Below are 21,877 nucleotides of genomic sequence, written 5' to 3' on the forward strand. Positions count from 1 at the left end.
GCGCGTTTGGCAGGGATACTTGGGATTAGGATTCGGTGATAAAAGTTTCGGAGATTGTTTTTTAATTATAACTTGCTTATTTCATAATTTTCTATTTAAGTATTTTTGTAAATATTTTTAAAAAATTTTCTGTATATTTCGAACAAGACATGTGACATTTTCAATCATAAGAATGATATTTATATCTGTCAAACATGTGCAAGTTGGGAGGCGTGGTGGGCCAATCTCAAAGAACGTTTACTGGCATCGAGGGCCGTACAAGACAACGTATAAAATTTTCACAGGAATTAAATAGCTATATTGAATGGAGATTCTCATTCTCGTACACTAATATCACAGAAACGTTAAAACTGTGTTGTTGGTTACCAAAAATATTTCTTTCTAAAGTTTCCTGTGACTAGTTTTGAAGTAGAAAGTTGAGTGAGAAGGGGTGATGCTGAAGAGAAATATTAGCTTCTGGATTGTTCACTGATGTGTCTCACTGCGTGTCGCAGTTTCACTTCAGTTTTAAATATTAGGTAAGACATACAGTTCAAATAATGGGTCAGACGGACCGGAATCAATGGGAAGGAGCCGATATGAGAGTCGGCTGTTGCACATTGCTGATTTAAGTAATTTCTAAAGACATGGGACGAATTTTGGACACAAGTGTATAAATATAAGACAACAAATTGAAAAACTCTGTATCATTCTTTTACTCCCGTCCTTCAAAAAATTTCTGCCAGCGTTTCTGGTCATCATGTTGTTTACTTACTGAATTATATTGTTTTACACAGAATAAATACTTGTATATTTCATGCAATGCTTAGAATTCTTTTTACATTTATTACGGCTGTTAATCTACAACAGCAAAGCATATTCATGCTCAGTATAATCAGTTTCCATTGTCAAAACAGTGAGGCGAATATAGTAATTCACGACACATTTAAGATTCGGAAGTGTCCTGCGAAGAGGTCATTCTAAATTCCTTATCTGTGGAAAGCACTATTACACTATCAAAGCAGTTATTAACTTAGCCGGTAGGGTGCAGGCTTTCTAATCCAAAACTTGAGAGTTCGAGTCTATGTGAGATATAGAATTTTTTCTAATTTAATTCTTGAAATAGAAATAGAAGTAACACGATATACGCTATCAGAGTTTGAAAAGGAAACGAGTTTTTAATAATAATAATAATAATAATAATAATAATAATAATTATTATTATTATTATTATTATTATTATTATTATTATTATTATTATTATTATTATAACAATTGGATTTACAACAAGGTCCGATTTCTCTTTCGTGCATGAGAGGCCCGCAAGTCTGTTACGCCGCTGGTGTCCTTTATTCTGTCTTTGTCTCTCCGTTTCGTGTGGGTGTTTGCTTTTGTGCTGTTAGTCTTTTATATTAAAACTTTTCATTAGGTAACTTTTTTCTCTTTTTTACGAGATTATTTTATTTGGAAATAGGAGAGAAAGTACTTTCCTCTGATATCTATTTCTTAACCATTTATCTTATTTGAACTGCTTAAGTAAGATCATTTTGTAACTTTTTATGTCATCCATTGCCCTCACGATAATAAAACCGTCATTTTTAACAAATTATTTTATTCTCTTATTTGCATTTGCCACACTGATATATTTATAACAAAATATTTGTTACACTGATATATTTGTGATCTTCTCCAATGCCTTTCTAATTCTTAACCATTCTAACGTCCCTGCTTTTGGGGTTGCCTAATATTGCAGGAAAGGCAGAATTGCAGGTGAGAACGCAGTTTTGAAGTCATATATACTATCATCTTATACTGCGCCCATTGATGCTAGAAAAGTTCCAGACATATCCCATATCCTGTAAAAGTTTGAAAATTGATTGTCGTTTGATACTTTACTTTCTTTCTTTTATTCTTTCTTTACCTCCATTGTTTTGTTTTCTTGTTTTTTCTTAAATACCAAATCACAAATTGCGTTTCCTGGTCTTTAAGAATCTTTAAGATTGTTCTGAAATTTAATTGATCTTTAAGAATCACATATGAAATCACTTCTCACTAGCATGGACTTTGCCGAAAAGAAAGAAAAGATTTCAGACTAAGTGTTGACAACTTTAACACGCTTATTAATTACTTATTATGTTTACCTCCCTCTTGTTCAGAATTTTGTTGGCGTGGGTTAAACATATAGTGAAAAATCCCATATATGTTGCTAATTTCGAAGAAAATTCCCTTTATCCTATTTCGAATAATTTACAACGATATTCTATATGTATTTTGTAATTTCTTCTCTTTTTATATCTTTGTTTTGGACAATGGTGCATAAAAGTACACAATCTGTCGTAGAAGAAGAAGAAGAAGAAAACTGATTTAATGTGATTTGCTCATTTTTATATATTTTAAGAATTACACGGACTGTGGGCTGGAATGTAACGTAAAATATATGTATAATATAAATTAATCATTACATTTTAAATGGTGGTTCCAATATACGTTACATTTTAGATGGTGTTATCTCGCCCAGGACGTTACAAATTAATGTCAAAAAATCAGACTAAATGGAGTTTTTCCCACAGGTTGGCATCACTGAGTCAAGGTAAACTTTTACTATCGCTATATACTACAAATGTATTATATAAGTCATATTCAAAACGATCTGGACAGAGTTTATTTTTCACTGTACAAATTGTTGCAGTTTCAAACTTCCTGCCTGTATTACGAAGATTGTCGAAACAAGCTTAATTTATAACAAGAATGTTATGATATATATACAATTAAATTGTACAACATAATTTTATACATTACTTTTCATAATTTGGTTAAATAAAATTATTTCATATGCGGGCTCACGGGTTCGCAGAAAAAGCCCCAAAGGTCCGCAGACCACAGTTTAAGAATCGCTGCAATGGAAATGTGGTTTACTGTGCCAACCTGCTTGCCGCTTCTGGTGCGATCGGCAAAGTCAAATAATTTCGGGACTGATCAGGAAAGACGGATGACCACTTGTAGTCATCACATGGTCTTCGCATTTCGGTTTGTAACCAATGTAATGAGGACAATTGGGGAACTACTTGAAAGAAACAGAAAGCTAACTCCAATCTAGAAAGCCAACATGAACGGCGAAGGGAGCTTATATGCTAAAAAAGTCAGCTAGTAGGGCCTAACACCCTCGCCACCAAGGCCAGTTGCGACGGAGTTCGATTTACTTTTAGTGTATTGTTTAGCGCAGGGCCGCCCACAGGGGGGATGTATGGCGCAAGCAGCGCCATTGAGAAAAATTTTGGGGGGGATTTTACTCTACTTTCGAACTACCAATTTTGCTGTCGGAATAGCATTAAAACACGATTTTGAGAAGCTAATTTTCAAAAATTTTCCGGGGTAAACCCCCGTACCCCCTGCTTCGATACTCGATGAATGAAGTACCGCGCCAGTAGCCGTATGAAAGGAAAGGTTGGTTCGTTTTAAGAGAGAAGGGCCGCCCACAGGAGAGATGAATGGCGCAAGTTGTGCCATTGAGAAAAAATTGGGGGGAATAAAAAATTTGGGGAAGAATTTTACTCTAATGTCGAATAAGTAATTTTGCTGTCGTCAGAATAACATTGGAACAAGATGCGATTTTTTTTTTTTTTTTTTTTTTTAATTTCGAGAATGAATCCCCCTATTCCCTGCTTAGAAACTCTATGAATGAAGTACCGCGCAAGTTGCTATATGAAAGGATGGGCTGGTCGGTTTATCGCTTTGTGTAGGTAATTTACCGATTTTCTGCTGGGAGCATTTATTTATTTCTTATTTATACCATGTACGACACTTAATAAGTAATGCTGTTCATTTGCTACATGATGTATAATAAATGAATTAATGATAATATTTTGTTGCGGTAAACTGAAAACCAGCTCAAAAGTGGCATCACTTTGGGGGGGAGTGCGCCATCAGCTTTGGGGGGGATAGGCACCCCTGGTTTAGCGGATGGTTAAATGCGATAATTCGGCCTTAAAAGTCGTGTTGATAGTACGTAATTGATTGATTTGAGGTATATTGTAAGTAATATTTTTCTTCTGACTTACGAGAAAGAAAAGGTAAGTAGTGACGTATTCGTAACCACTGAGCCATCATACTCCCAGACATAATGCTAGTACCGATGACATGATTATGTATTTGAGGTTTATGAATTTTATTTAAAACTATCCCCAATTCTTCCACTATGTTGATGGTATTTTTCCACACACAACACATTGCTAATTTTGAATTTTTCATTCACTTAAAAATCCTTTCTCAATATGGAATGTGTAATAAGCATTTTTGTAACTATTGAATTTACACACGCACGACAGAAATCGTTAACAGCGGTTGTGAATTAAAGTGACCTTTCCGCAGAAACTACATAACAATATTTACAACTCTCTTTATGAGAATGTTATCGCAACAGGTATTTCGATGTCAGTGCCAGTCACAAACAAAGTAATTACGCATTCGTTGGAAGTTGCGCAATCTCAATAGAAATAAAACAAGCTACAATTTTTAAAAAGATCTGAAATAGAAAATGTTTATTTTTAATTGTATTTATGAGTGATTTTAAGATCACAGAACACACACACACACATTTATTTATTTATTTATTTCCAATAATCGAAATGTCATTGAACACATACTAGGTTAGGATTAGGAATTAGATTTCTGGGCTTTTGGCATCTATGGCCATGTTAGCTCCTCACACAAAATGACGTCCCTCGGCGATTACACTGGTCTGGGAATTGGAAAGACAGAAAGCAGTCGTTCTTTCAGAAAAAATGCTCCGGGGGGCACACTTAGTATTCCAAGGGGTCACCGCTGGTACTATTCAATTTATTATTATATTATAGATGTATTATTTTGGTCTCCTCTGGGGGGGGCGCACTCTCAGACTTCCGGGGCGCAGTGCATAACCACAAAAATGTCTTAAAGAAACACTGGTAGAAAGGAAAGGGGATGGAAGTAAGTATAGCCTAGGCCTATTATGTTAGGTACTATCCATTTGCCTGGTGTGAATGAAGAAAATCCAGGAAAATCCTCACTAAGGATAGCTGGCCTGAGAAAGCTGTTACACTTTTTCGACCAAGTGTCCCCAGCGGGAATCGAATTCGTGACCGCTCTCACCAAATGCGAGAGCGTTAGCGACTTCGTTACACGGGGCGACGCAACTCATATTATGGAAATTTTCAAGTTACGAAATTCCAATGTTCTTTCAATGATGACACATTATACAAAAAAAAAATTATATTAATCAATATGAATGTTCTCCCCTTCAGATTTAATACATTTGTGCCAGAGGTTTTTTTCTTCAACCTTTGAAGCACTTTTGTAATACAGTTCTTAGTGTAATGATGACCTCTTTCAACAAATTCGTCTTTATCTCTTAATATTGACAACGTGTCGTCCTTTCGTGATTTACTTCATCGTTGGACATAGGAAAAAGTCGCAGGGGGACACGTCCGGCGAATAATAAGTCTGAGAACTAATAACAAAGTTGTTTTACCGCCAACCAGATGTCACTAATAAGCGACGAAGTGTGAATGGTCGATGTATATATATATATTTATTTATTTAAAGAAATTTTAGTTCAACGTTTCTCATGCTCAAAATATCCGAAAAATTCAATTGGTATGAGCCAATGATATGCCAGCATCATCAGCAAATCAGCAACCTCTCTGATAATAATTCAGCGATTACTCATAACGTTTTCTTCACTTTCTCTACATTGCTGGTGATTGTTGGAGAGACCAGGGTGCTCTTTTCTTTAACATCTTCAGGGTCACTTTGGAGACATTTGTACCATTTTAAATGCTTGTTCGATTCATACAAGACTCATAAAATGAACATTCAACATTTTAATACAGTGATGGAGGCACGGTGGCTCAGCGGTAGAGTTCTTACTTCTGGTACGTGGAGTCCCTGGTTTGATCTTCGGCCAAGTAAGTTTGTGGTGAACAACGTCGTGTCCGTGGGTTTTCTCGGGGGTACTTCCGTTTCCTTCTACTTTCTCATTCCACCAGTTCTTCCATCATCATTCACTTGCCTAAATCATTCATCTCCCTTAGCCTAAAGAGTATAATAGTGGGACGTTAAACTGAAAGCTTTTGCTTCATTTTTAATACAGTTTTGCATTTTATTCCATTCTTAAATTAAATTAAATGCAAACTTTTTGTTTCATTTTTCCACCGGTAAAAAGAATCGTGGAACACATAAAAATACATGTAACCTTATCTACAACCAGTGGCGTATTTACGAGAAAATCAATTGGGCTCAAGCTTTTTCCCGAAAATAATTAGTTAAGTTTCCGCATTCCATGTACAACAATAATTCTTAAAAAATCAAATTACATTCCATATAAGAATAGCGTTCTTTATTTCTTTTTTTCCGTCTACTCTACTCTTATGTTTCTTCTTCTTAGTTGCAGGGGGGATCCAGGACGGACTTCTGGGGGGGCGGTGGTTTGTAATACTGCTACTTAGAGCTACTTTTAAGAGCTCCAAACTCTGGGATAGGTTTAATTTATATATAAACTTTTAAAAAAAAATCCCCTTCTGAGGTGGCTATCGCCCCGATCGCCCCCCCCCCCTGGATCCGCCACTGCTTAGTTGTTACTTTCTTTCGTTTTTCCTATCATACTTTTGATCGTTGTTAGTTGTGATTCAAGTCAGTTGTCGTCAGTAACATCAAAACGAAGAGGAGTTGATGAGCGAAACTGGTGTTCCACAACAACTTGCACGGATACCAACATAACGGGACTTTAGTTATTATAGCAAAGAAATATTTACATCGTTTAGTTATGAAGAAAGATAAGTGTTTGAACTAAACAAAATCAACAGGAGGAAATATGTAGCCTGCTAAATTTGGTAGGCAAAGAGGATGCTTCCTTTTTCCTGCTATGAATAGAATAAAAGGTTAGCTTCACTTCTAAATTTTTGAGCGTATCATATAAGATTCACCAGTCTTTAATTCATAGCACTAACACTGCAATCAGTATATTTCAGCTTCAACTTATCTCAACATTTTTTTTTTCAGGTAAAAACGTACAGAGATAAAGCTGAATAATTCGTTTTTTTTTTTTTTCTAAAATGAAATCAGTTAAGTTGAAATGAGATTACAAATATTCAACTTGTTCTGGCAGGACGTCATTTTAATTTCCCTGGGAGGAGGGGGAAAATCCTCCATCGACATACGAGTTTCATGTTTTTTTCTAGTATATTAGTAGACAATCGATTAAAATACATGTAATTCTCAAACTCAGGTGGGCAATTGCCCCCTTGCTTCTCCGTGTTGTGCATAACTCCTCCCGAAACAAAATTCTTAATACGCCACTATCTACAATGAACAATTAAATAAGCATTCAACAAGATGCAGTGTCAAGATACGTTAGGGACAAGTGTACCAAGCCAACAAAAGGAAAATTATCATAGGTAGATTTATATAGTTTGAGAAATTCTAAAATTACGCTTTTTTTAAAAAATCGTGCCTTTTATATGGAAGTAGAGATGTGATTCAGCTATAAGATAATATAATAGTCTTAAGTGAGAAATGAATAAGATCAAATCATGTTTTCATTCATATGCTTGTCAGGTAGAGGACAGTCAAAAAGTGAGGAGGTTATACTGAGACACTATTTGCTAAAATTCATTTGCAATCAGGGGCATTTCCTCGGGGAGGCAAATGTGGGCCTAGCACCCCAAATGACTTCCTGGTTCCCGAAATGTAGTTCTACTGTTAGGTACTAAAGGAAATGGTGAAATGCTTATAATAGAACAAATAGAAGTGCCCATTTTTCAAACAGGAAAAATAAGTTTTAATGAATACAAAACCGGAAATTTTAATATTGTAAAAATTATCCTTGATTACCCTTTTAGAAGTGGAAATGTCGAAAACGATGCAACACTCATTCTGCTAATCCAATGTTCTCGGGATTGCTGCCAGAGTGAGTGTTGCTGTGCTGAGCTTTCGTTACCATACAGCGGCAACATCTTCAGAGCTATGAAGATGCTGCCGCTGTATGGTAACGAAAGCTCAGCACAGCAACACTCACTCTGGCAGCAATCCCGAGAACATTGGATTAATAGTAGACGCCAGCAAAGCTTCAAGATCATACTCATTCTGCTCTTTACTCATTCTTCATTGTAAGTTTACCGTATATATCGAATTCCATGTGTCCAACTTAAGGAAATATTTACATTAACCCATTAGTGCACAGCGTCCGATAAATCGGACGCGTGCTTTTATTCATTTTTCGAAGAAACTGTATGTTTTCAGCCCTTTAATTCTTTGTAGTTCGTGATTCTAGGAAGAATAGATAGTAGAATCACGAACTACAAAGAATTAAAGGGCTGAAAGCATACAGTTTCTTCGAAAAATGAATAAAAGCACGCGTCCGATTTATCGGATGCTGTGCACTAATGGGTTAAGCATTTTCTGAATAAAGAATCGAAAATTATAATACTGGAAATTATTCCCTTTAAGATCCGAAGTTTAAAAAGGTTGAAGCAAATTTTCAATTAATTTCAATTACTTGTCAGACTTCTTATCTTCAGCTTAAAAAAAAAAAAAAAAAATACTCACATAGAGTTCTTCTCTGTAAGGAATCGGAAATTTGAATATTATAAAAATTGTTTCCTTTCCATATTAGAAATGGAATTGTCGAACCGAAATTTGTAAGCTATAAATACCAACTTGTCCTATTTAAGAGCGAAATTTTCGAAAAATGTTTTTTCGAAAGTTTTTTCGAAAAAATATGTTCAGTTATTTTCAATTGGAAGCTCATAGGTCAAGTTTTATTTTCTTTAGAGTAACTTTAGAGCAACAGGTTCTGCACTGAGTAAAAAATCGCCTGGCCGATTTCGGACCGGAAAATGTGGCATGTGAGAGAGCGTCTATCCAGCAATCTCCAAAGTGTTCAGCACTTAAACAGGTCGACCAGGCGATTTTTTCTCAGTGCAGAAGTTTAATACCCAAACTTAAATAGTTTTTTTCTATCTGGAACATAATCATGTCTGCCAAGTCCCAACAGAATACGAAATGGCCGCTGAGTACTAATCACAGACCCACCATTACCCTACTCCTCCACAACAAATACATGATACTCTTCATAGCACGCCATGCAACTATTAAAAAGGCACGTATACCGCTATCGATTGATCCCTCTCCGCCGCCGTATTCCCACCACAACTCACACAGCACTCTCTCCAAATGCAAGAGGCCTTTCTGCCGGACCCTATATATATAAAAATGGGTCTATGTGTGTGTCCACTATAACTTTGGAATGCTTGGAGCAATTTTAACTAAATTTGGTACACATATTACTTGCAGTTTAGAAAAGAGTACTGGCGGGGTAAGCACATCTAGGGGAGTAGGTGAAACATAAAAATAATAGAAACGACCGATAAGAGTGTCGAATCCATAGTTTTCGGGGTCTCTCAGATAAATAGTCTCACCCCTGATGGCGTTTAAGTCCTATTTAAGCAACCTTTGACACCCTAGTGTGAGTGAAATGGTGACATGTAAAAATATCGAAAAACGATCGACATTAATGTCGAATCATTAGTATTCAGCATTACTAAGTTAATTTGTGGCAAATTCGGCCCCCAGTAATGGTAAGACCTCCTGAACACTCCTAAGGGGAGTAGTAGGAGCAGACATAAAAATAAGAAGCAACCGATGTTAGTGTCAAATCGTTATTTTCAGGGTGGCTTAAATAAAGAATTACACACTAAATGCCTTTGAAGTCCAAGTACAGCCCACATTAAAAGCCTAATGGGAGTGAAATTTTGATATACATCCATTATATATATATATATATATATATATATATATATATATATATATATATATATATATATATATATATATATATATATATTGAAAATAACATATAATAGTGTGAAATTCATAGTTTTCGGGGTCGCTGAAATAAAAAGTGATGCTCTCAACCAGGGGCGGACTAGCCCACCCTGCTACCCGCAAATGCAAACGCTTTTGAACTGCATTGTCCTCAGATCAAGCTTCGAAGAAAGAAGTCGGATCAGGCTTCGTTGTTGTTGTTGTTGTTGTTGTTGTTTTTCAGTGCGGTAAAGCGAAAAGAAATTAGTCGCCACTATCAACGATTGTTTTATACAAACCTCAAACAATTACTATGAAGTTGCTGCCCTCGGCTCGTGTTTCATTTGTATATTACATCGAAGAGCAAATCCGATGGCAGCAATTTAATTATTGGAACACCAGTTACGTGTCGTTTGTCGTGGAAGACAGATGTGGTTGTGTCAGTATGGATAGTAGGAGTGATTGTAAGATTACTGTAAAGAAAAAATATAAAAGTGGTACTAAAAAGCGAGAACGCAAACGAAGATGTGATTTACAAAAAGCTGCATCTGACCCAAAACAACGTAGGCTATTTGAATCCGTGGAGCGCCAAGAAACAAATGAGCATGATGTGACTCATTCGAGTACTGCAGGACAGATGCCAGGTATTTTTTTTTTCAGTCTAAGGTTTTAAAAATTATAATGTATACACCACGTCTTTGGATGATTTCAGTCAATTCTTGTCAATTTCAGAAGAATTCTTGTCTGAAAATTTTAATCCAGAAAAAGATACATCATTAAGTATCATACATTAAATCAGTGAATAAAATTTATTCAGTGAATAAAATTCCACTTTACGAAACTTACAAAAATTATGTCCCCTCCATTATCTAAATATTATGTACTGGATTGGCTCGTAAGTTCCGACGTGTTTGCTCAACTTTGAACTTTTCCCATCGAGTGAAGGTGATAATCTATGGTACTGTATGAGCATTCCCTGTCAATCCATCGTCGTTTGGCGTGGATCGTCATGAATACTCTCATTCAGTCGCTTGGCATCGAACTAAACGGAGCGCCCGGTGCGATGCATGTCTTTGAGGTCGAAATTGCCGCCTTTGAATCGCTTAAACCAATTTTAAGTCGTCCTAAGAGGCATCGATTCTTCGCCATAGATTTCATAGATCTCTAGCAGTTTCTGTGGCTTTGGCACCTCGATTAAACGGTAAAAGTAGAAGGTGTCGAAAATGCTTTTTTTTTTTCGATTTGACACTCCATTTTAATGACCTGAAAAGAACTGAAAGTATATAAACATAAAAGAACTATACACACTATTTTGTACAAACCATAATTCTCTATCGAATACCCATAAAATGCATTGCAAAATAATTCATTTTTCACACAAAATTTTCACTTAAAAAACGCTAGGACTTATGGGTCAACCCAATACGTAACAAATAATTATGTTTTTCTTCAATATAGTGAGTTGTCTAACGTATACGTATGTATTGTATTTTGCTCTAAAGTATGTATAAAATGGGAGTTAGACCCTATGTATAAAATGGAAGTACGTATAAAATGAGTTTAATGGGATAACCACAATTAAGATAATACAATTTATAATAATATACATTAATTTTCTTAGTTTATTATTTTTTCTGTCTTACATTAAAATTTTAATAATTATTATTTAATGCTAAGTATGACTACAATGGATATATTGTAAGAGTCATCACAAAACTTTGTGACGACGTGGATCGTCACGAATATGTGGGTCACTTGTTATTATGGATTTATTTAGAAATAGATGGCGCCATCTTTTATTTTTATGGAGACATACGACCTTATTCTCCCTTCGCCCTTTTCCATCCTACCTTTTTGGTCTCAAATCAGGTTTGTGTTGTAGTAAGAAAATATATATGAAGATCTGGTACCAGCTGGTAAGGTAATATGACGAGGTCCTCGTGATGTAAAATCCGGATTGTGATTGGTTGGTTTTGAACCCGGAATGGAAGCCATGGATCAACTGACGTAGATCGTCAGTTGGTCACTCTTCGAGGTACGTAGTGTTTTTTTTTTTCAAAATCTGTTAAATTAAATTATTGTTTTTTTGTGAAAATTGGTGTAAATGTATCATCAGAAATTTCGTGAGTATACTCATAAAGGTATTTGAAAAATGATAAATACTTCTGAATTGACATATTTAGTCTCGAGCAAGTGTAAAATATTGCTGATTGAAAAGTTAGATTACTGAAAAGACGAAACATAGTGGTTGGTGTAAGCCATGTTGGAATGGCGACTTTTTTTTTATGTGTGCTAGGCTGTTTTTCCATCAGAAACAGTAAGATTGTTTATTCTTCTTATTACTATTAATATCGAACTGTTAATATTTTGTGTACTATTTGTTTTTTTTATTTTTTATTATTATTACTTTTTTTCCTTTTGTTATAATAAATTGTTTATCCTTGTTAAAAATTGAAATAGTAGGTTTTGTCATTGCTAATTAACTTCCTTGAAACAACTGAGAATTTTTGCTTGCATTTTTCGTAAATTAAAGGTGAGGGTCATACCTATACATATTCTGGGTGCGCTACGCGGCCTTTTAATACAGTACCGGCGAAAGCTCTCCTCGCTTTTTTTTCAGGATTATTTCCCTGGTGGGCGGGTCTGTATTTGAATGTTTAGATGTGTGATATTCTTTTTCATTCTATTCAAGTATGGATTTTGGCCCGGGGTGGTCATTCTGAAAAAGAAGGGGGGTTATGGGTGTTTTTCGTTACAGAAGAGTGACCAACTCGGTTAAAATACTCTCACTTATTAAATTTAAAATTAAATTCAGTTGTTTACTTTCATGTTAATGGCATATAAAGTCAGTGCTGTGCATGTAATTACTTGCTCGTATATATTAATTGGGTACCTTGTAGGAAGTCTTTGTACGGCAGTTCAAGGAATTGGTTCCGGGGATCGAACCCATACTATCTGGTATATAAGTATAGAATCGTATCCAAAAATAAAAACAATGGCTGTAGGTGGTGATTCTAGTTTCTTTCTTGATGAAGAGTTTATAGACGAAATTCCTGTGGATGTTAATGCGTTTTTGAATATGACTATAGAAGAAAAGCAATCGAAAATATTTTCTATGAATGAAAGTGATGCTAAGAAACTGCTGTTGTCGATAACAACTGCTAACAGCAAGTCTGCACCTGTTGGTTCGGGTGTTGTAGTAGGTCAAGGTAGAGGCACTGATAACACAACCACACAGCCGGATGGTAGTGTGTGTGTGCAAACAGCTGGCAGTCAGCCAGGTCATTTACCTTTTTGCTCGGTGAACGAAGAAGCTAGAGCTGAAACTCTATCTGGATTAACACAAAATAGTTGTTTTAATAAGATGGAACAATCATCAGCGTTTTTGGTTTTACGTTCATTCATGGAATCATTAGAGAATTGTGATGGTACGGATCCCTTAAAATTGTATCAATTTATTCAAAAGATTGATGAGTTTTGTAATATTGAGCGTTTTCCTTTTTCTGCGGTTTTGTATTCATTGCGTGGGAAAGTTACGGGTCCACTGCAGGAAATTCTGAACGAGCTGCCACATACATGTAAAAGCTGGGATCTTGCACGTGACTTTGTTTTTCATAATTTATTATCAGAATGTGCTATTCAGAGAATAATAGTAGAATATATGTATCGCCATCAAGAAAATAACGAGGATTTAAAAGCTTTTGTAAAGCGTGTAACCACTGTTGATAAACTTTTGAAGTTGCGTTGTGGGGACGAAAAGCTGATTAGTTTTATTACCAGTGGCGTTCTTCCGAACATAAGGGAGCGGTTGTTTTACCAAAGAAAACCCCAGACAATAGATGAACTTAATAAACTAGTTAGTGAATACAGATATCATGAACTTTATATGAAGCAGTTTAGTTATAAAGCGACGTCCCAAACAGGGTTGCCAGATGCTCCGGTAAGGAGTGACTTTAAGAATTCTCGTAGAACTATAAGCTGTTACAAATGTCAGGGTCCACATCCAGTGAGACTATGCCCAGAAAACAAAAGTTCGAAAACATTTTCTTCTTTTTCAAATAAGACTAATAGGAACTTAAATCGTTTAAATAAAAAAGATGATGCAGCGTGTATTGAAGCTAAAGTATGTGGAATTGCAGTGAATAGTTGTTTAGATAGTGGGTGTGTGACTAATCTTTTGAATTTGGAGCTTTTCAATAAAATTAAAAACTCTAGTGATGTGCAAGTAAATTATCAAGAGTGTTTTAAAGGAAAGACTATAAATAACGAATCTATGGTGTTGAGACCTTCAGTTTTGATTCCGTTTACTGTGAATAATTACACCTTTAAATGCAAACTGTTTTTGTTTAAAGATTTGGAATTTCCCATTTTGATGGGACTAGACTGTTTTCGTCAGGAAGGAGTTTTAGTGGATTTCAATGAATCTAAGGTTGTTTTTAGCAAAGGAAATGTTACAACCCCTCTTGTTGACTTCCCCTCCCCCTCATCTTTCCAAACGAATTCTTCTGCGGCTTCTTGTCATTCCAGGGGTCCTGGTGACGGAGGGTCATCCGCTAGGCTATTTTTGGGAGATCTCTCTAGTCCCGATGGTACGCCCTGGAGCAAAAGAAAGAACAAACGTGGAGTAAATAGGCAATTGATCTTCGCTCGCTCGAGTTTTCCTGAAACTACTGCTGATAGGGAGAGCGACACTGGAACTTCGTCTGGTGGTCCAAGGATGTTTGGTAATGGAGAGGAAAAGAACAGGTTTGACAAAAAGCATTCATTCCAGAAGAAACAACATAAAACAGTAAATGGTCGGAGAAACAATAAACATTCGGTTGCGAAAATAAAAGAGAATTCCAGCTTTAATTCTAATCGAAAAAGTGTCGCGGATGTAGGTGGCTCTGTTAGTTCTATGCCAATAGAGGGAGAAAAACAGTGTGTTAATAATGATGTAACGTCTTGTTATAGTAAGGAAGATTATAATTTTACTGATGTTTTGGGTCAGGAAGGGGATCCGTTACTATTAGCATTTAACAAATGTAAAAGCGGTAAGTGGGAAATTAGTACAGATGAAAAGGTTAAGATTTTGAATGGTATTGATGAGGATATGGTGAAACAAGATCCTACTTTGGTTCAGTATGTAGAATATTTATTAGATAAATATGCAAATGTCATTACCCACCAAATTGGTACTATCAGTGACTTTGAATACACTATTCAATTAAAGTCCGATGAAGTAGTTCGGGAGCGCCAATATCCTTTTTCGAAAAGTCAGCAACAAGAGTTATCGAACTTAATTGAACAATTATTAGAAAATGGTGTGATACAACCTTCTAAGTCTGAATATAGATCTCCGTGCTTCCTGGTGCGTAATAAAGATGGGTCACCTCGATTAGTAGTCAACTACTCTAAACTGAATCGGCTCATTTGTGGGGACGGCTTGCCATGTCCTAATATAGAGGAATGTATTAGTTCGCTCGCTAAAGCTAAATATGTAAGCAAGATAGATGGAAAAAAAGCTTTTTTCCAGTTACAGTTGACTCCCGATAGCCGTAAGCTCACAGCATTCGCCGTACAGGATAAATTATATGAATATTTGCGAATCCCCATGGGTATTTGTGTCGGAGTACAAGCACTTATGAGGGCCTTGGATGATATCCTGGGAGACCTACGTGGGCGCGGGGTAGAATACTATGCAGATGACATTGTGATCTTTGGTTCTACAATCCAAGAACATAATCGGTTATTAGAAGAAGTCTTATCGCGTTTTGCGAAAAGGGGCTTAACCATCTCACCAGATAAATGCTTACTTTTGAGAAGTAGTATAGAATTTTTGGGGTTTCTTATTAAAGATGGTGAGATATCTATGTTGCCAGATAGGTTGCAAGCTATACAGGATCTCCGTCCGCCTGTAAATCGCCGGGGGTTGTGTAAAATGTTAGGATTTTTAAATTTTTACGCTAAATTCTGCGATAATTATGCAGGTATCGTAGAACCGATGAATCGATTAAGATCTCCGAAGGTGAAGTTTGAGTGGGGTCCGTTACAGGATGAGAGTCTTGCACAAATAAAAGAGGCTTTTTCGGAAAAAATTATTTTGCGAATTCCAGACATGAGTAAACGCTTTTACTTGCATACCGATGCGACTTTACGTTGCCAAGCGGCTATTTTGTCACAAAAGGATGAGCAAGGTTTATTGCGCCCTATTTGGTTCTACAGTAAAACTTTGAAACCAGCTGATTTTAATCGCACTATTTTTCAACTTGAACTTCTTGCTATATATAATGCGGTAATGAGATTTCGCCCGTTTTTGTGTTCGGAGTTTACTATTTTCACGGATAATAGTGCCTTGGTTAATATGCTGCGAAACCCTAAGAACTTAGGAAGATATGCCAATATTGTACAGAACTTATTTGAGTTCAGATTTAAAATAGTGCATGTCTCGTCTTATAAGAACTATCAGGTAGATTTTCTTTCAAGGATTTATGAGATAAATCCGAATGATATTGATGTTGATCCTTGTCCTTTTAATGACTCAGAGGGATATATGTATAGTCTGTGGAATTTACCGCTAGCACATGAGGACATTAAACAGTATCAGCAATCAGAGGCAGATACTAAGGATATTTATGAGATGGTAAAGAGCCATGGCGGAGAGCATGAACAATATAAGTTAATGAGAGATACTTTATACATAAAAACCAAGGCCAAGGTGTCGCCTTATAAAATACTCGTCCCACGTATTTTGAGACCTCTACTACTAAGCTATTATCATACTTTATTGCCCAATGGCGGGCACTTAGGTTTGTTGAAGGTATACAAAAAGATTTGTAGATATTTTTCTTGGCCAAATATATTCAACGAAGTGCGGGACTTCGTTCGCTCGTGCCATGAGTGTCAATTAGTAAAGGCACGAAATACTCTTCCGCAAGGACAACTAATTTCGGAATATTGTACGGAAGTTAACGCCCACTATTACGCAGATTTAGCGGGGCCGTTGCCGTCTAGTTTCGGGTATCAGTATGTCCTTCTGTGCTTAGATAATGCGAGTCGTTATCTACATTTAGTTCCTTTACGCAATGCTACTAGTAAGTTAGTAGTTAAGGCGCTATATGATATTTTCTGTAAATATGGATTTATAAGAGCTATTTCCACGGATCGGGGCCCTTGTTTTTCATCGGCCTACTTCAAACAATTTTTGTTTGGTAATGGGATAAAGCACATACGCTGTTCTCCGTATTTTCCAGGAGGGAACGCAGTTGAAAAATATGTGAGACTGGTTAAAACGAGCCTTCGGGCATATCTGGATGGTAAGCAGGAGAAATGGGTGCGTTTCCTGAATGAGCTCCAATTTTGTCTTAATGCTGCGGAACATGCGGAGCTTAAGTTTAGTCCATTTCGTCTGTTTTTTGGGAGAGAACCGGTGGATACGTTGATGGTAAAGTGGAGTATTACACCTGAGGATTTGGAGGGTCCTAATAATGCCCAAATATGGGAGCAAGCTTTCGTTAATATGGATAAAGCATGGGAAGCAAGGCGTCGGTTGTATAATAAGCGGATGCTTCCAGTCACGTTTGCTGTCGGAGACAGGGTGTTGGTTAAGTCTCAGTTAAAATCTTCCTTGAAAGATAACGTAACAAAGTCATTGATGCCACAGTGGTGGGGGCCAGTGACAGTCGTATCTAAACCTACTGCCAACACACTTCAATGTAAGACTGAAGATGGTAAAATGGTTGTTACCCATACAAGTTTAGCAAAATTATACAGAGAACATAGAAATGTTAATAACATCAGTGATAATTGAAGAGCATAATGAGAATTGAGGGTACCGGTTTTGTGTGTATATTTTGTTGTTATTGTTCACTTTCATAATCAATCAATCATCTACTAACACTTTTTTCCATCATCATTTCATTTCATCTTCATTGAAAAATGTGTAAGGTACTCCTCAAATTTGGTTAAGATGATTTAATTTGTTCATTTTATTGAAAATTGGTCTGTAATGAAAAATTTCTTTGGGTAAAATTTTTCATCTATGGAGGGGGATGTGTGACGACGTGGATCGTCACGAATATGTGGGTCACTTGTTATTATGGATTTATTTAGAAATAGATGGCGCCATCTTTTATTTTTATGGAGACATACGACCTTATTCTCCCTTCGCCCTTTTCCATCCTACCTTTTTGGTCTCAAATCAGGTTTGTGTTGTAGTAAGAAAATATATATGAAGATCTGGTACCAGCTGGTAAGGTAATATGACGAGGTCCTCGTGATGTAAAATCCGGATTGTGATTGGTTGGTTTTGAACCCGGAATGGAAGCCATGGATCAACTGACGTAGATCGTCAGTTGGTCACTCTTCGAGGTACGTAGTGTTTTTTTTTTTTCAAAATCTGTTAAATTAAATTATTGTTTTTTTGTGAAAATTGGTGTAAATGTATCATCAGAAATTTCGTGAGTATACTCATAAAGGTATTTGAAAAATGATAAATACTTCTGAATTGACATATTTAGTCTCGAGCAAGTGTAAAATATTGCTGATTGAAAAGTTAGATTACTGAAAAGACGAAACATAGTGGTTGGTGTAAGCCATGTTGGAATGGCGACTTTTTTTTTATGTGTGCTAGGCTGTTTTTCCATCAGAAACAGTAAGATTGTTTATTCTTCTTATTACTATTAATATCGAACTGTTAATATTTTGTGTACTATTTGTTTTTTTTATTTTTTATTATTATTACTTTTTTTCCTTTTGTTATAATAAATTGTTTATCCTTGTTAAAAATTGAAATAGTAGGTTTTGTCATTGCTAATTAACTTCCTTGAAACAACTGAGAATTTTTGCTTGCATTTTTCGTAAATTAAAGGTGAGGGTCATACCTATACATATTCTGGGTGCGCTACGCGGCCTTTTAATACAGTACCGGCGAAAGCTCTCCTCGCTTTTTTTTCAGGATTATTTCCCTGGTGGGCGGGTCTGTATTTGAATGTTTAGATGTGTGATATTCTTTTTCATTCTATTCAAGTATGGATTTTGGCCCGGGGTGGTCATTCTGAAAAAGAAGGGGGGTTATGGGTGTTTTTCGTTACAACTTTCTTTTTCAAATAATAAAATTACCATTAACGAAGACATACACACCGTTTTTGCATTACATTGATGTGGTATACACCTACTACCATTATTATATTTTTATTTTTTATTTATTTATTTTTGTGTTTGATACATTATATATAATCTTAAATTAATCCTTTTTAGAATGATTGAACTGGCGGATACAAAAAGTAAAATTTTGAAATACATATATTGAAACTTTAATTTTTCGTAATAATAGATTAATTTTTCCATGCCCATAATTTTCTCCATTAAATTTTACATTAACTTTCACAACACAAGACAATTCTTCTTACATACTAATGAAAATTGCCATTTTTAAAATTGATTTTTAGTCTATTAATTTCAGGTTGACATTAATTTTAGCTGTTAATTTTTTTCTGATGCTAATTTTTAATCTAATAAATTATCAATTAAAAATTTAATCCTTCAAATTTTCTAATTATTTTTTCTGACTATTCTTTTCAGCAACAAACAACAAAGAAATTCAACTCTATCAGCATCGGTGTGGTGCGACCTACAGACACGCTCATCAATAGAGAAGTCCTGGAGAAGGCAAGAAGCTTGTTTTCGAGTACAGTGGGATATTTCCGGTATCCGAGGAATGGCGATTCGGAAAATAAAATCACTGCCCTCCGAGTGTACGACCACGTAAGTGAGCGAGGAGTGTGTTATACAAAAATAATTGTGACGGAACCGTTTGTTGAAATAGCAGTGACAAGTACTGATAAAATACACCTGACTTTTGAAGTTTATGGACAGGTTGGAAAAGGTAAGATTATAAAATAACTGTTGTTAGTGATTCATTTGTAATCTTTGTTATTTTAATTAACATTATTGTAATTTCAGAGTTATTTTATTGAAATAAAATGACTAAAATGGGTTCATTGCTAGAACTCAATTGGCTGCTGAAAAGTATACTTTAATCATATTAATAATTAAAAATACATAACTGCATTCTGACTAAAATAACATATACAAAGTGTTCACAAGCTTATGTAATACTACACCGGGTTATATATTTCTATCAGACACAAAAGGATGATGTTGAATAATAAAGTGTAACATGCGCTTACTACATTATGAATTCTAATATTATCTGGAGATGACAGGAGAACAATAGAAAGAAATGCAGAGATCTTATTAAACGCTTACAAGGACATGGGTTTAGAAGTAAATGCAGAGAAAACTAAATACATGGAAGTGCGTCGGGACCGGAATACAGCAAATTATGGATGCGTTAAAACATTAAATAATACTTTTGATAAAGTGGATAGTTTCAAATATCTAGGATCAATATTAACAGAGGAAAATCATATTCACGAAGAAATTAAGTGTCGACTAAAAGCAGGGAATTCGTGTTACTATTCGGTTCAAAATCTCTTCTCGTCGCGAATTCTGTCGAGGAATTTGAAGCTTAAAATATACAAAACTGTAATCATGCCTGTTGTTCTGTATGTATGGTTGCGAAACATGGTCGCTTACTCTGAGGGAAGAACATAGACTGCAAGTATTTGAGATCAAGATCCTGAGACGAATATTCGGACCCAAGAGGAACGGGAATGGGGAATGGCGGAAACTTTATAACGAGGAACTACATAGTTTATACGGTTTACCCAACATTGTCAGGGTCGTCAAATCTAGGAGACTTAGGTGGGCAGGTCATGTAGCTAGAATGGAAGAAAGTAGAAACGCTTTGAAAGTCTTGACTGGAAGACCAATCGGAAAACGACCATTAGAAAGACCTAGGCGTTGAAGGGGGGACAATATTAAGATGGATCTCGCAGAGATTGGAATACAAAGTAGAAACTGGATGCAGTTAGAGAATAGAAGTCAGTGGAGAGCTTTTGTGAACGCGGCATTGAACCTCCGGGTTCCATAGGCCATAGAGTTAGTTAGTTAATATTATCTGTCATTATGGCTCCGAATATCTATTTGGATTGATCTGTCTCACAACATGATTAGATGTTGGTCATAGAGGTCACCAGAGTTGTTCCTATACGTCTTCTTGCAAAATTATCTGAAAGTTAAAGTCTACGGACAACTTCCTACAACAGAACCTCCAGAACTTGTGACATATCACACCTGTTGCTAGCACAGACACCTCTGATCTCCTGAACGGTTATATAAGGCAAAGCATACGATAGATATGTGCCGTGGAATCAATGGTTAATACATTGAGTATTTGTAAGGATTGGAATTATAATTCTGTTAGTACTCGTTATTTCAGCACATATTAATTTCTTTCTGTGCAAATGCTGCCATTCACAGTCTTCCACGACGTTTTAATCATGATGTTTTGTTGAGGAAACGCTGTAAACTTATTTGACTTAACACAAAATTATGAAATGTTAATTGACAATTTTGTTTTAGTAATAGAAGTTTTTCATAGTTTATTTCAATTATAAGACACATTAATAAAAATGTGTTTTAAAGGCAAATATTTTAAATGTATAATTCCATATTACATTCTCATTGTAAAGAATTTTTCGGTACGTTCCCGATTTTAACTCGTTAAATAATTTTCTTTCTTTCCAGCCAGTTTTGGTTCCTTTTTTTTCTTTATATAAATTCTAGTAAGGTTATTTAAATATTCACTATGAGTAAATAATGCATATATATATATATATATATATATATATATATATATGTAGTGTATATGTAGTCATTTTGTATCAGTACCTATACTTCAGCTTTAAAACTAAAGGGAAAGGTCATACTACAAATACAGTCTTTAATACCTGTTTAATCCAAAATATTAACAAATTACCTAGATGTGATCAAATCCTTTAAAAAAAAACTTTATTTTAATATGGATTTTAATGTTAATCAAATAGCAAACATTATGTATGTGTATGTATGAGTTGTTTTGATACGTGATGGACCGTAAAACATTTATTTCTATCATATAGGATAGTTATTAGGATAACTCAGTTTAGTCCTTTAATTTAAGGTAGGACGGCCACTT

The 21,877-nt window shown here is 35.5% G+C and overlaps 1 protein-coding gene across 1 annotated transcript in view; it reads left to right on the forward strand.

Annotated features, from left to right (window-relative positions):
- The window catches only part of LOC145694052 (uncharacterized), a 38,801-nt gene that overhangs the window by 7,704 nt on the left and 9,220 nt on the right, over positions 1-21,877 (forward strand). The window contains exon 2 of the mRNA XM_081770193.1: positions 19,378-19,681. Coding sequence (XP_081626319.1) covers positions 19,378-19,681 — 304 coding nt within the window. The remainder of the gene's footprint in view (positions 1-19,377; positions 19,682-21,877) is intronic.

This window comes from Thermobia domestica, chromosome 9 (genome assembly GCF_964235325.1).
Source record: "Thermobia domestica chromosome 9, izTheDome1.hap1.1, whole genome shotgun sequence".
In the NCBI taxonomy this organism is placed as follows: Eukaryota; Metazoa; Arthropoda; class Insecta; order Zygentoma; family Lepismatidae; genus Thermobia; species Thermobia domestica.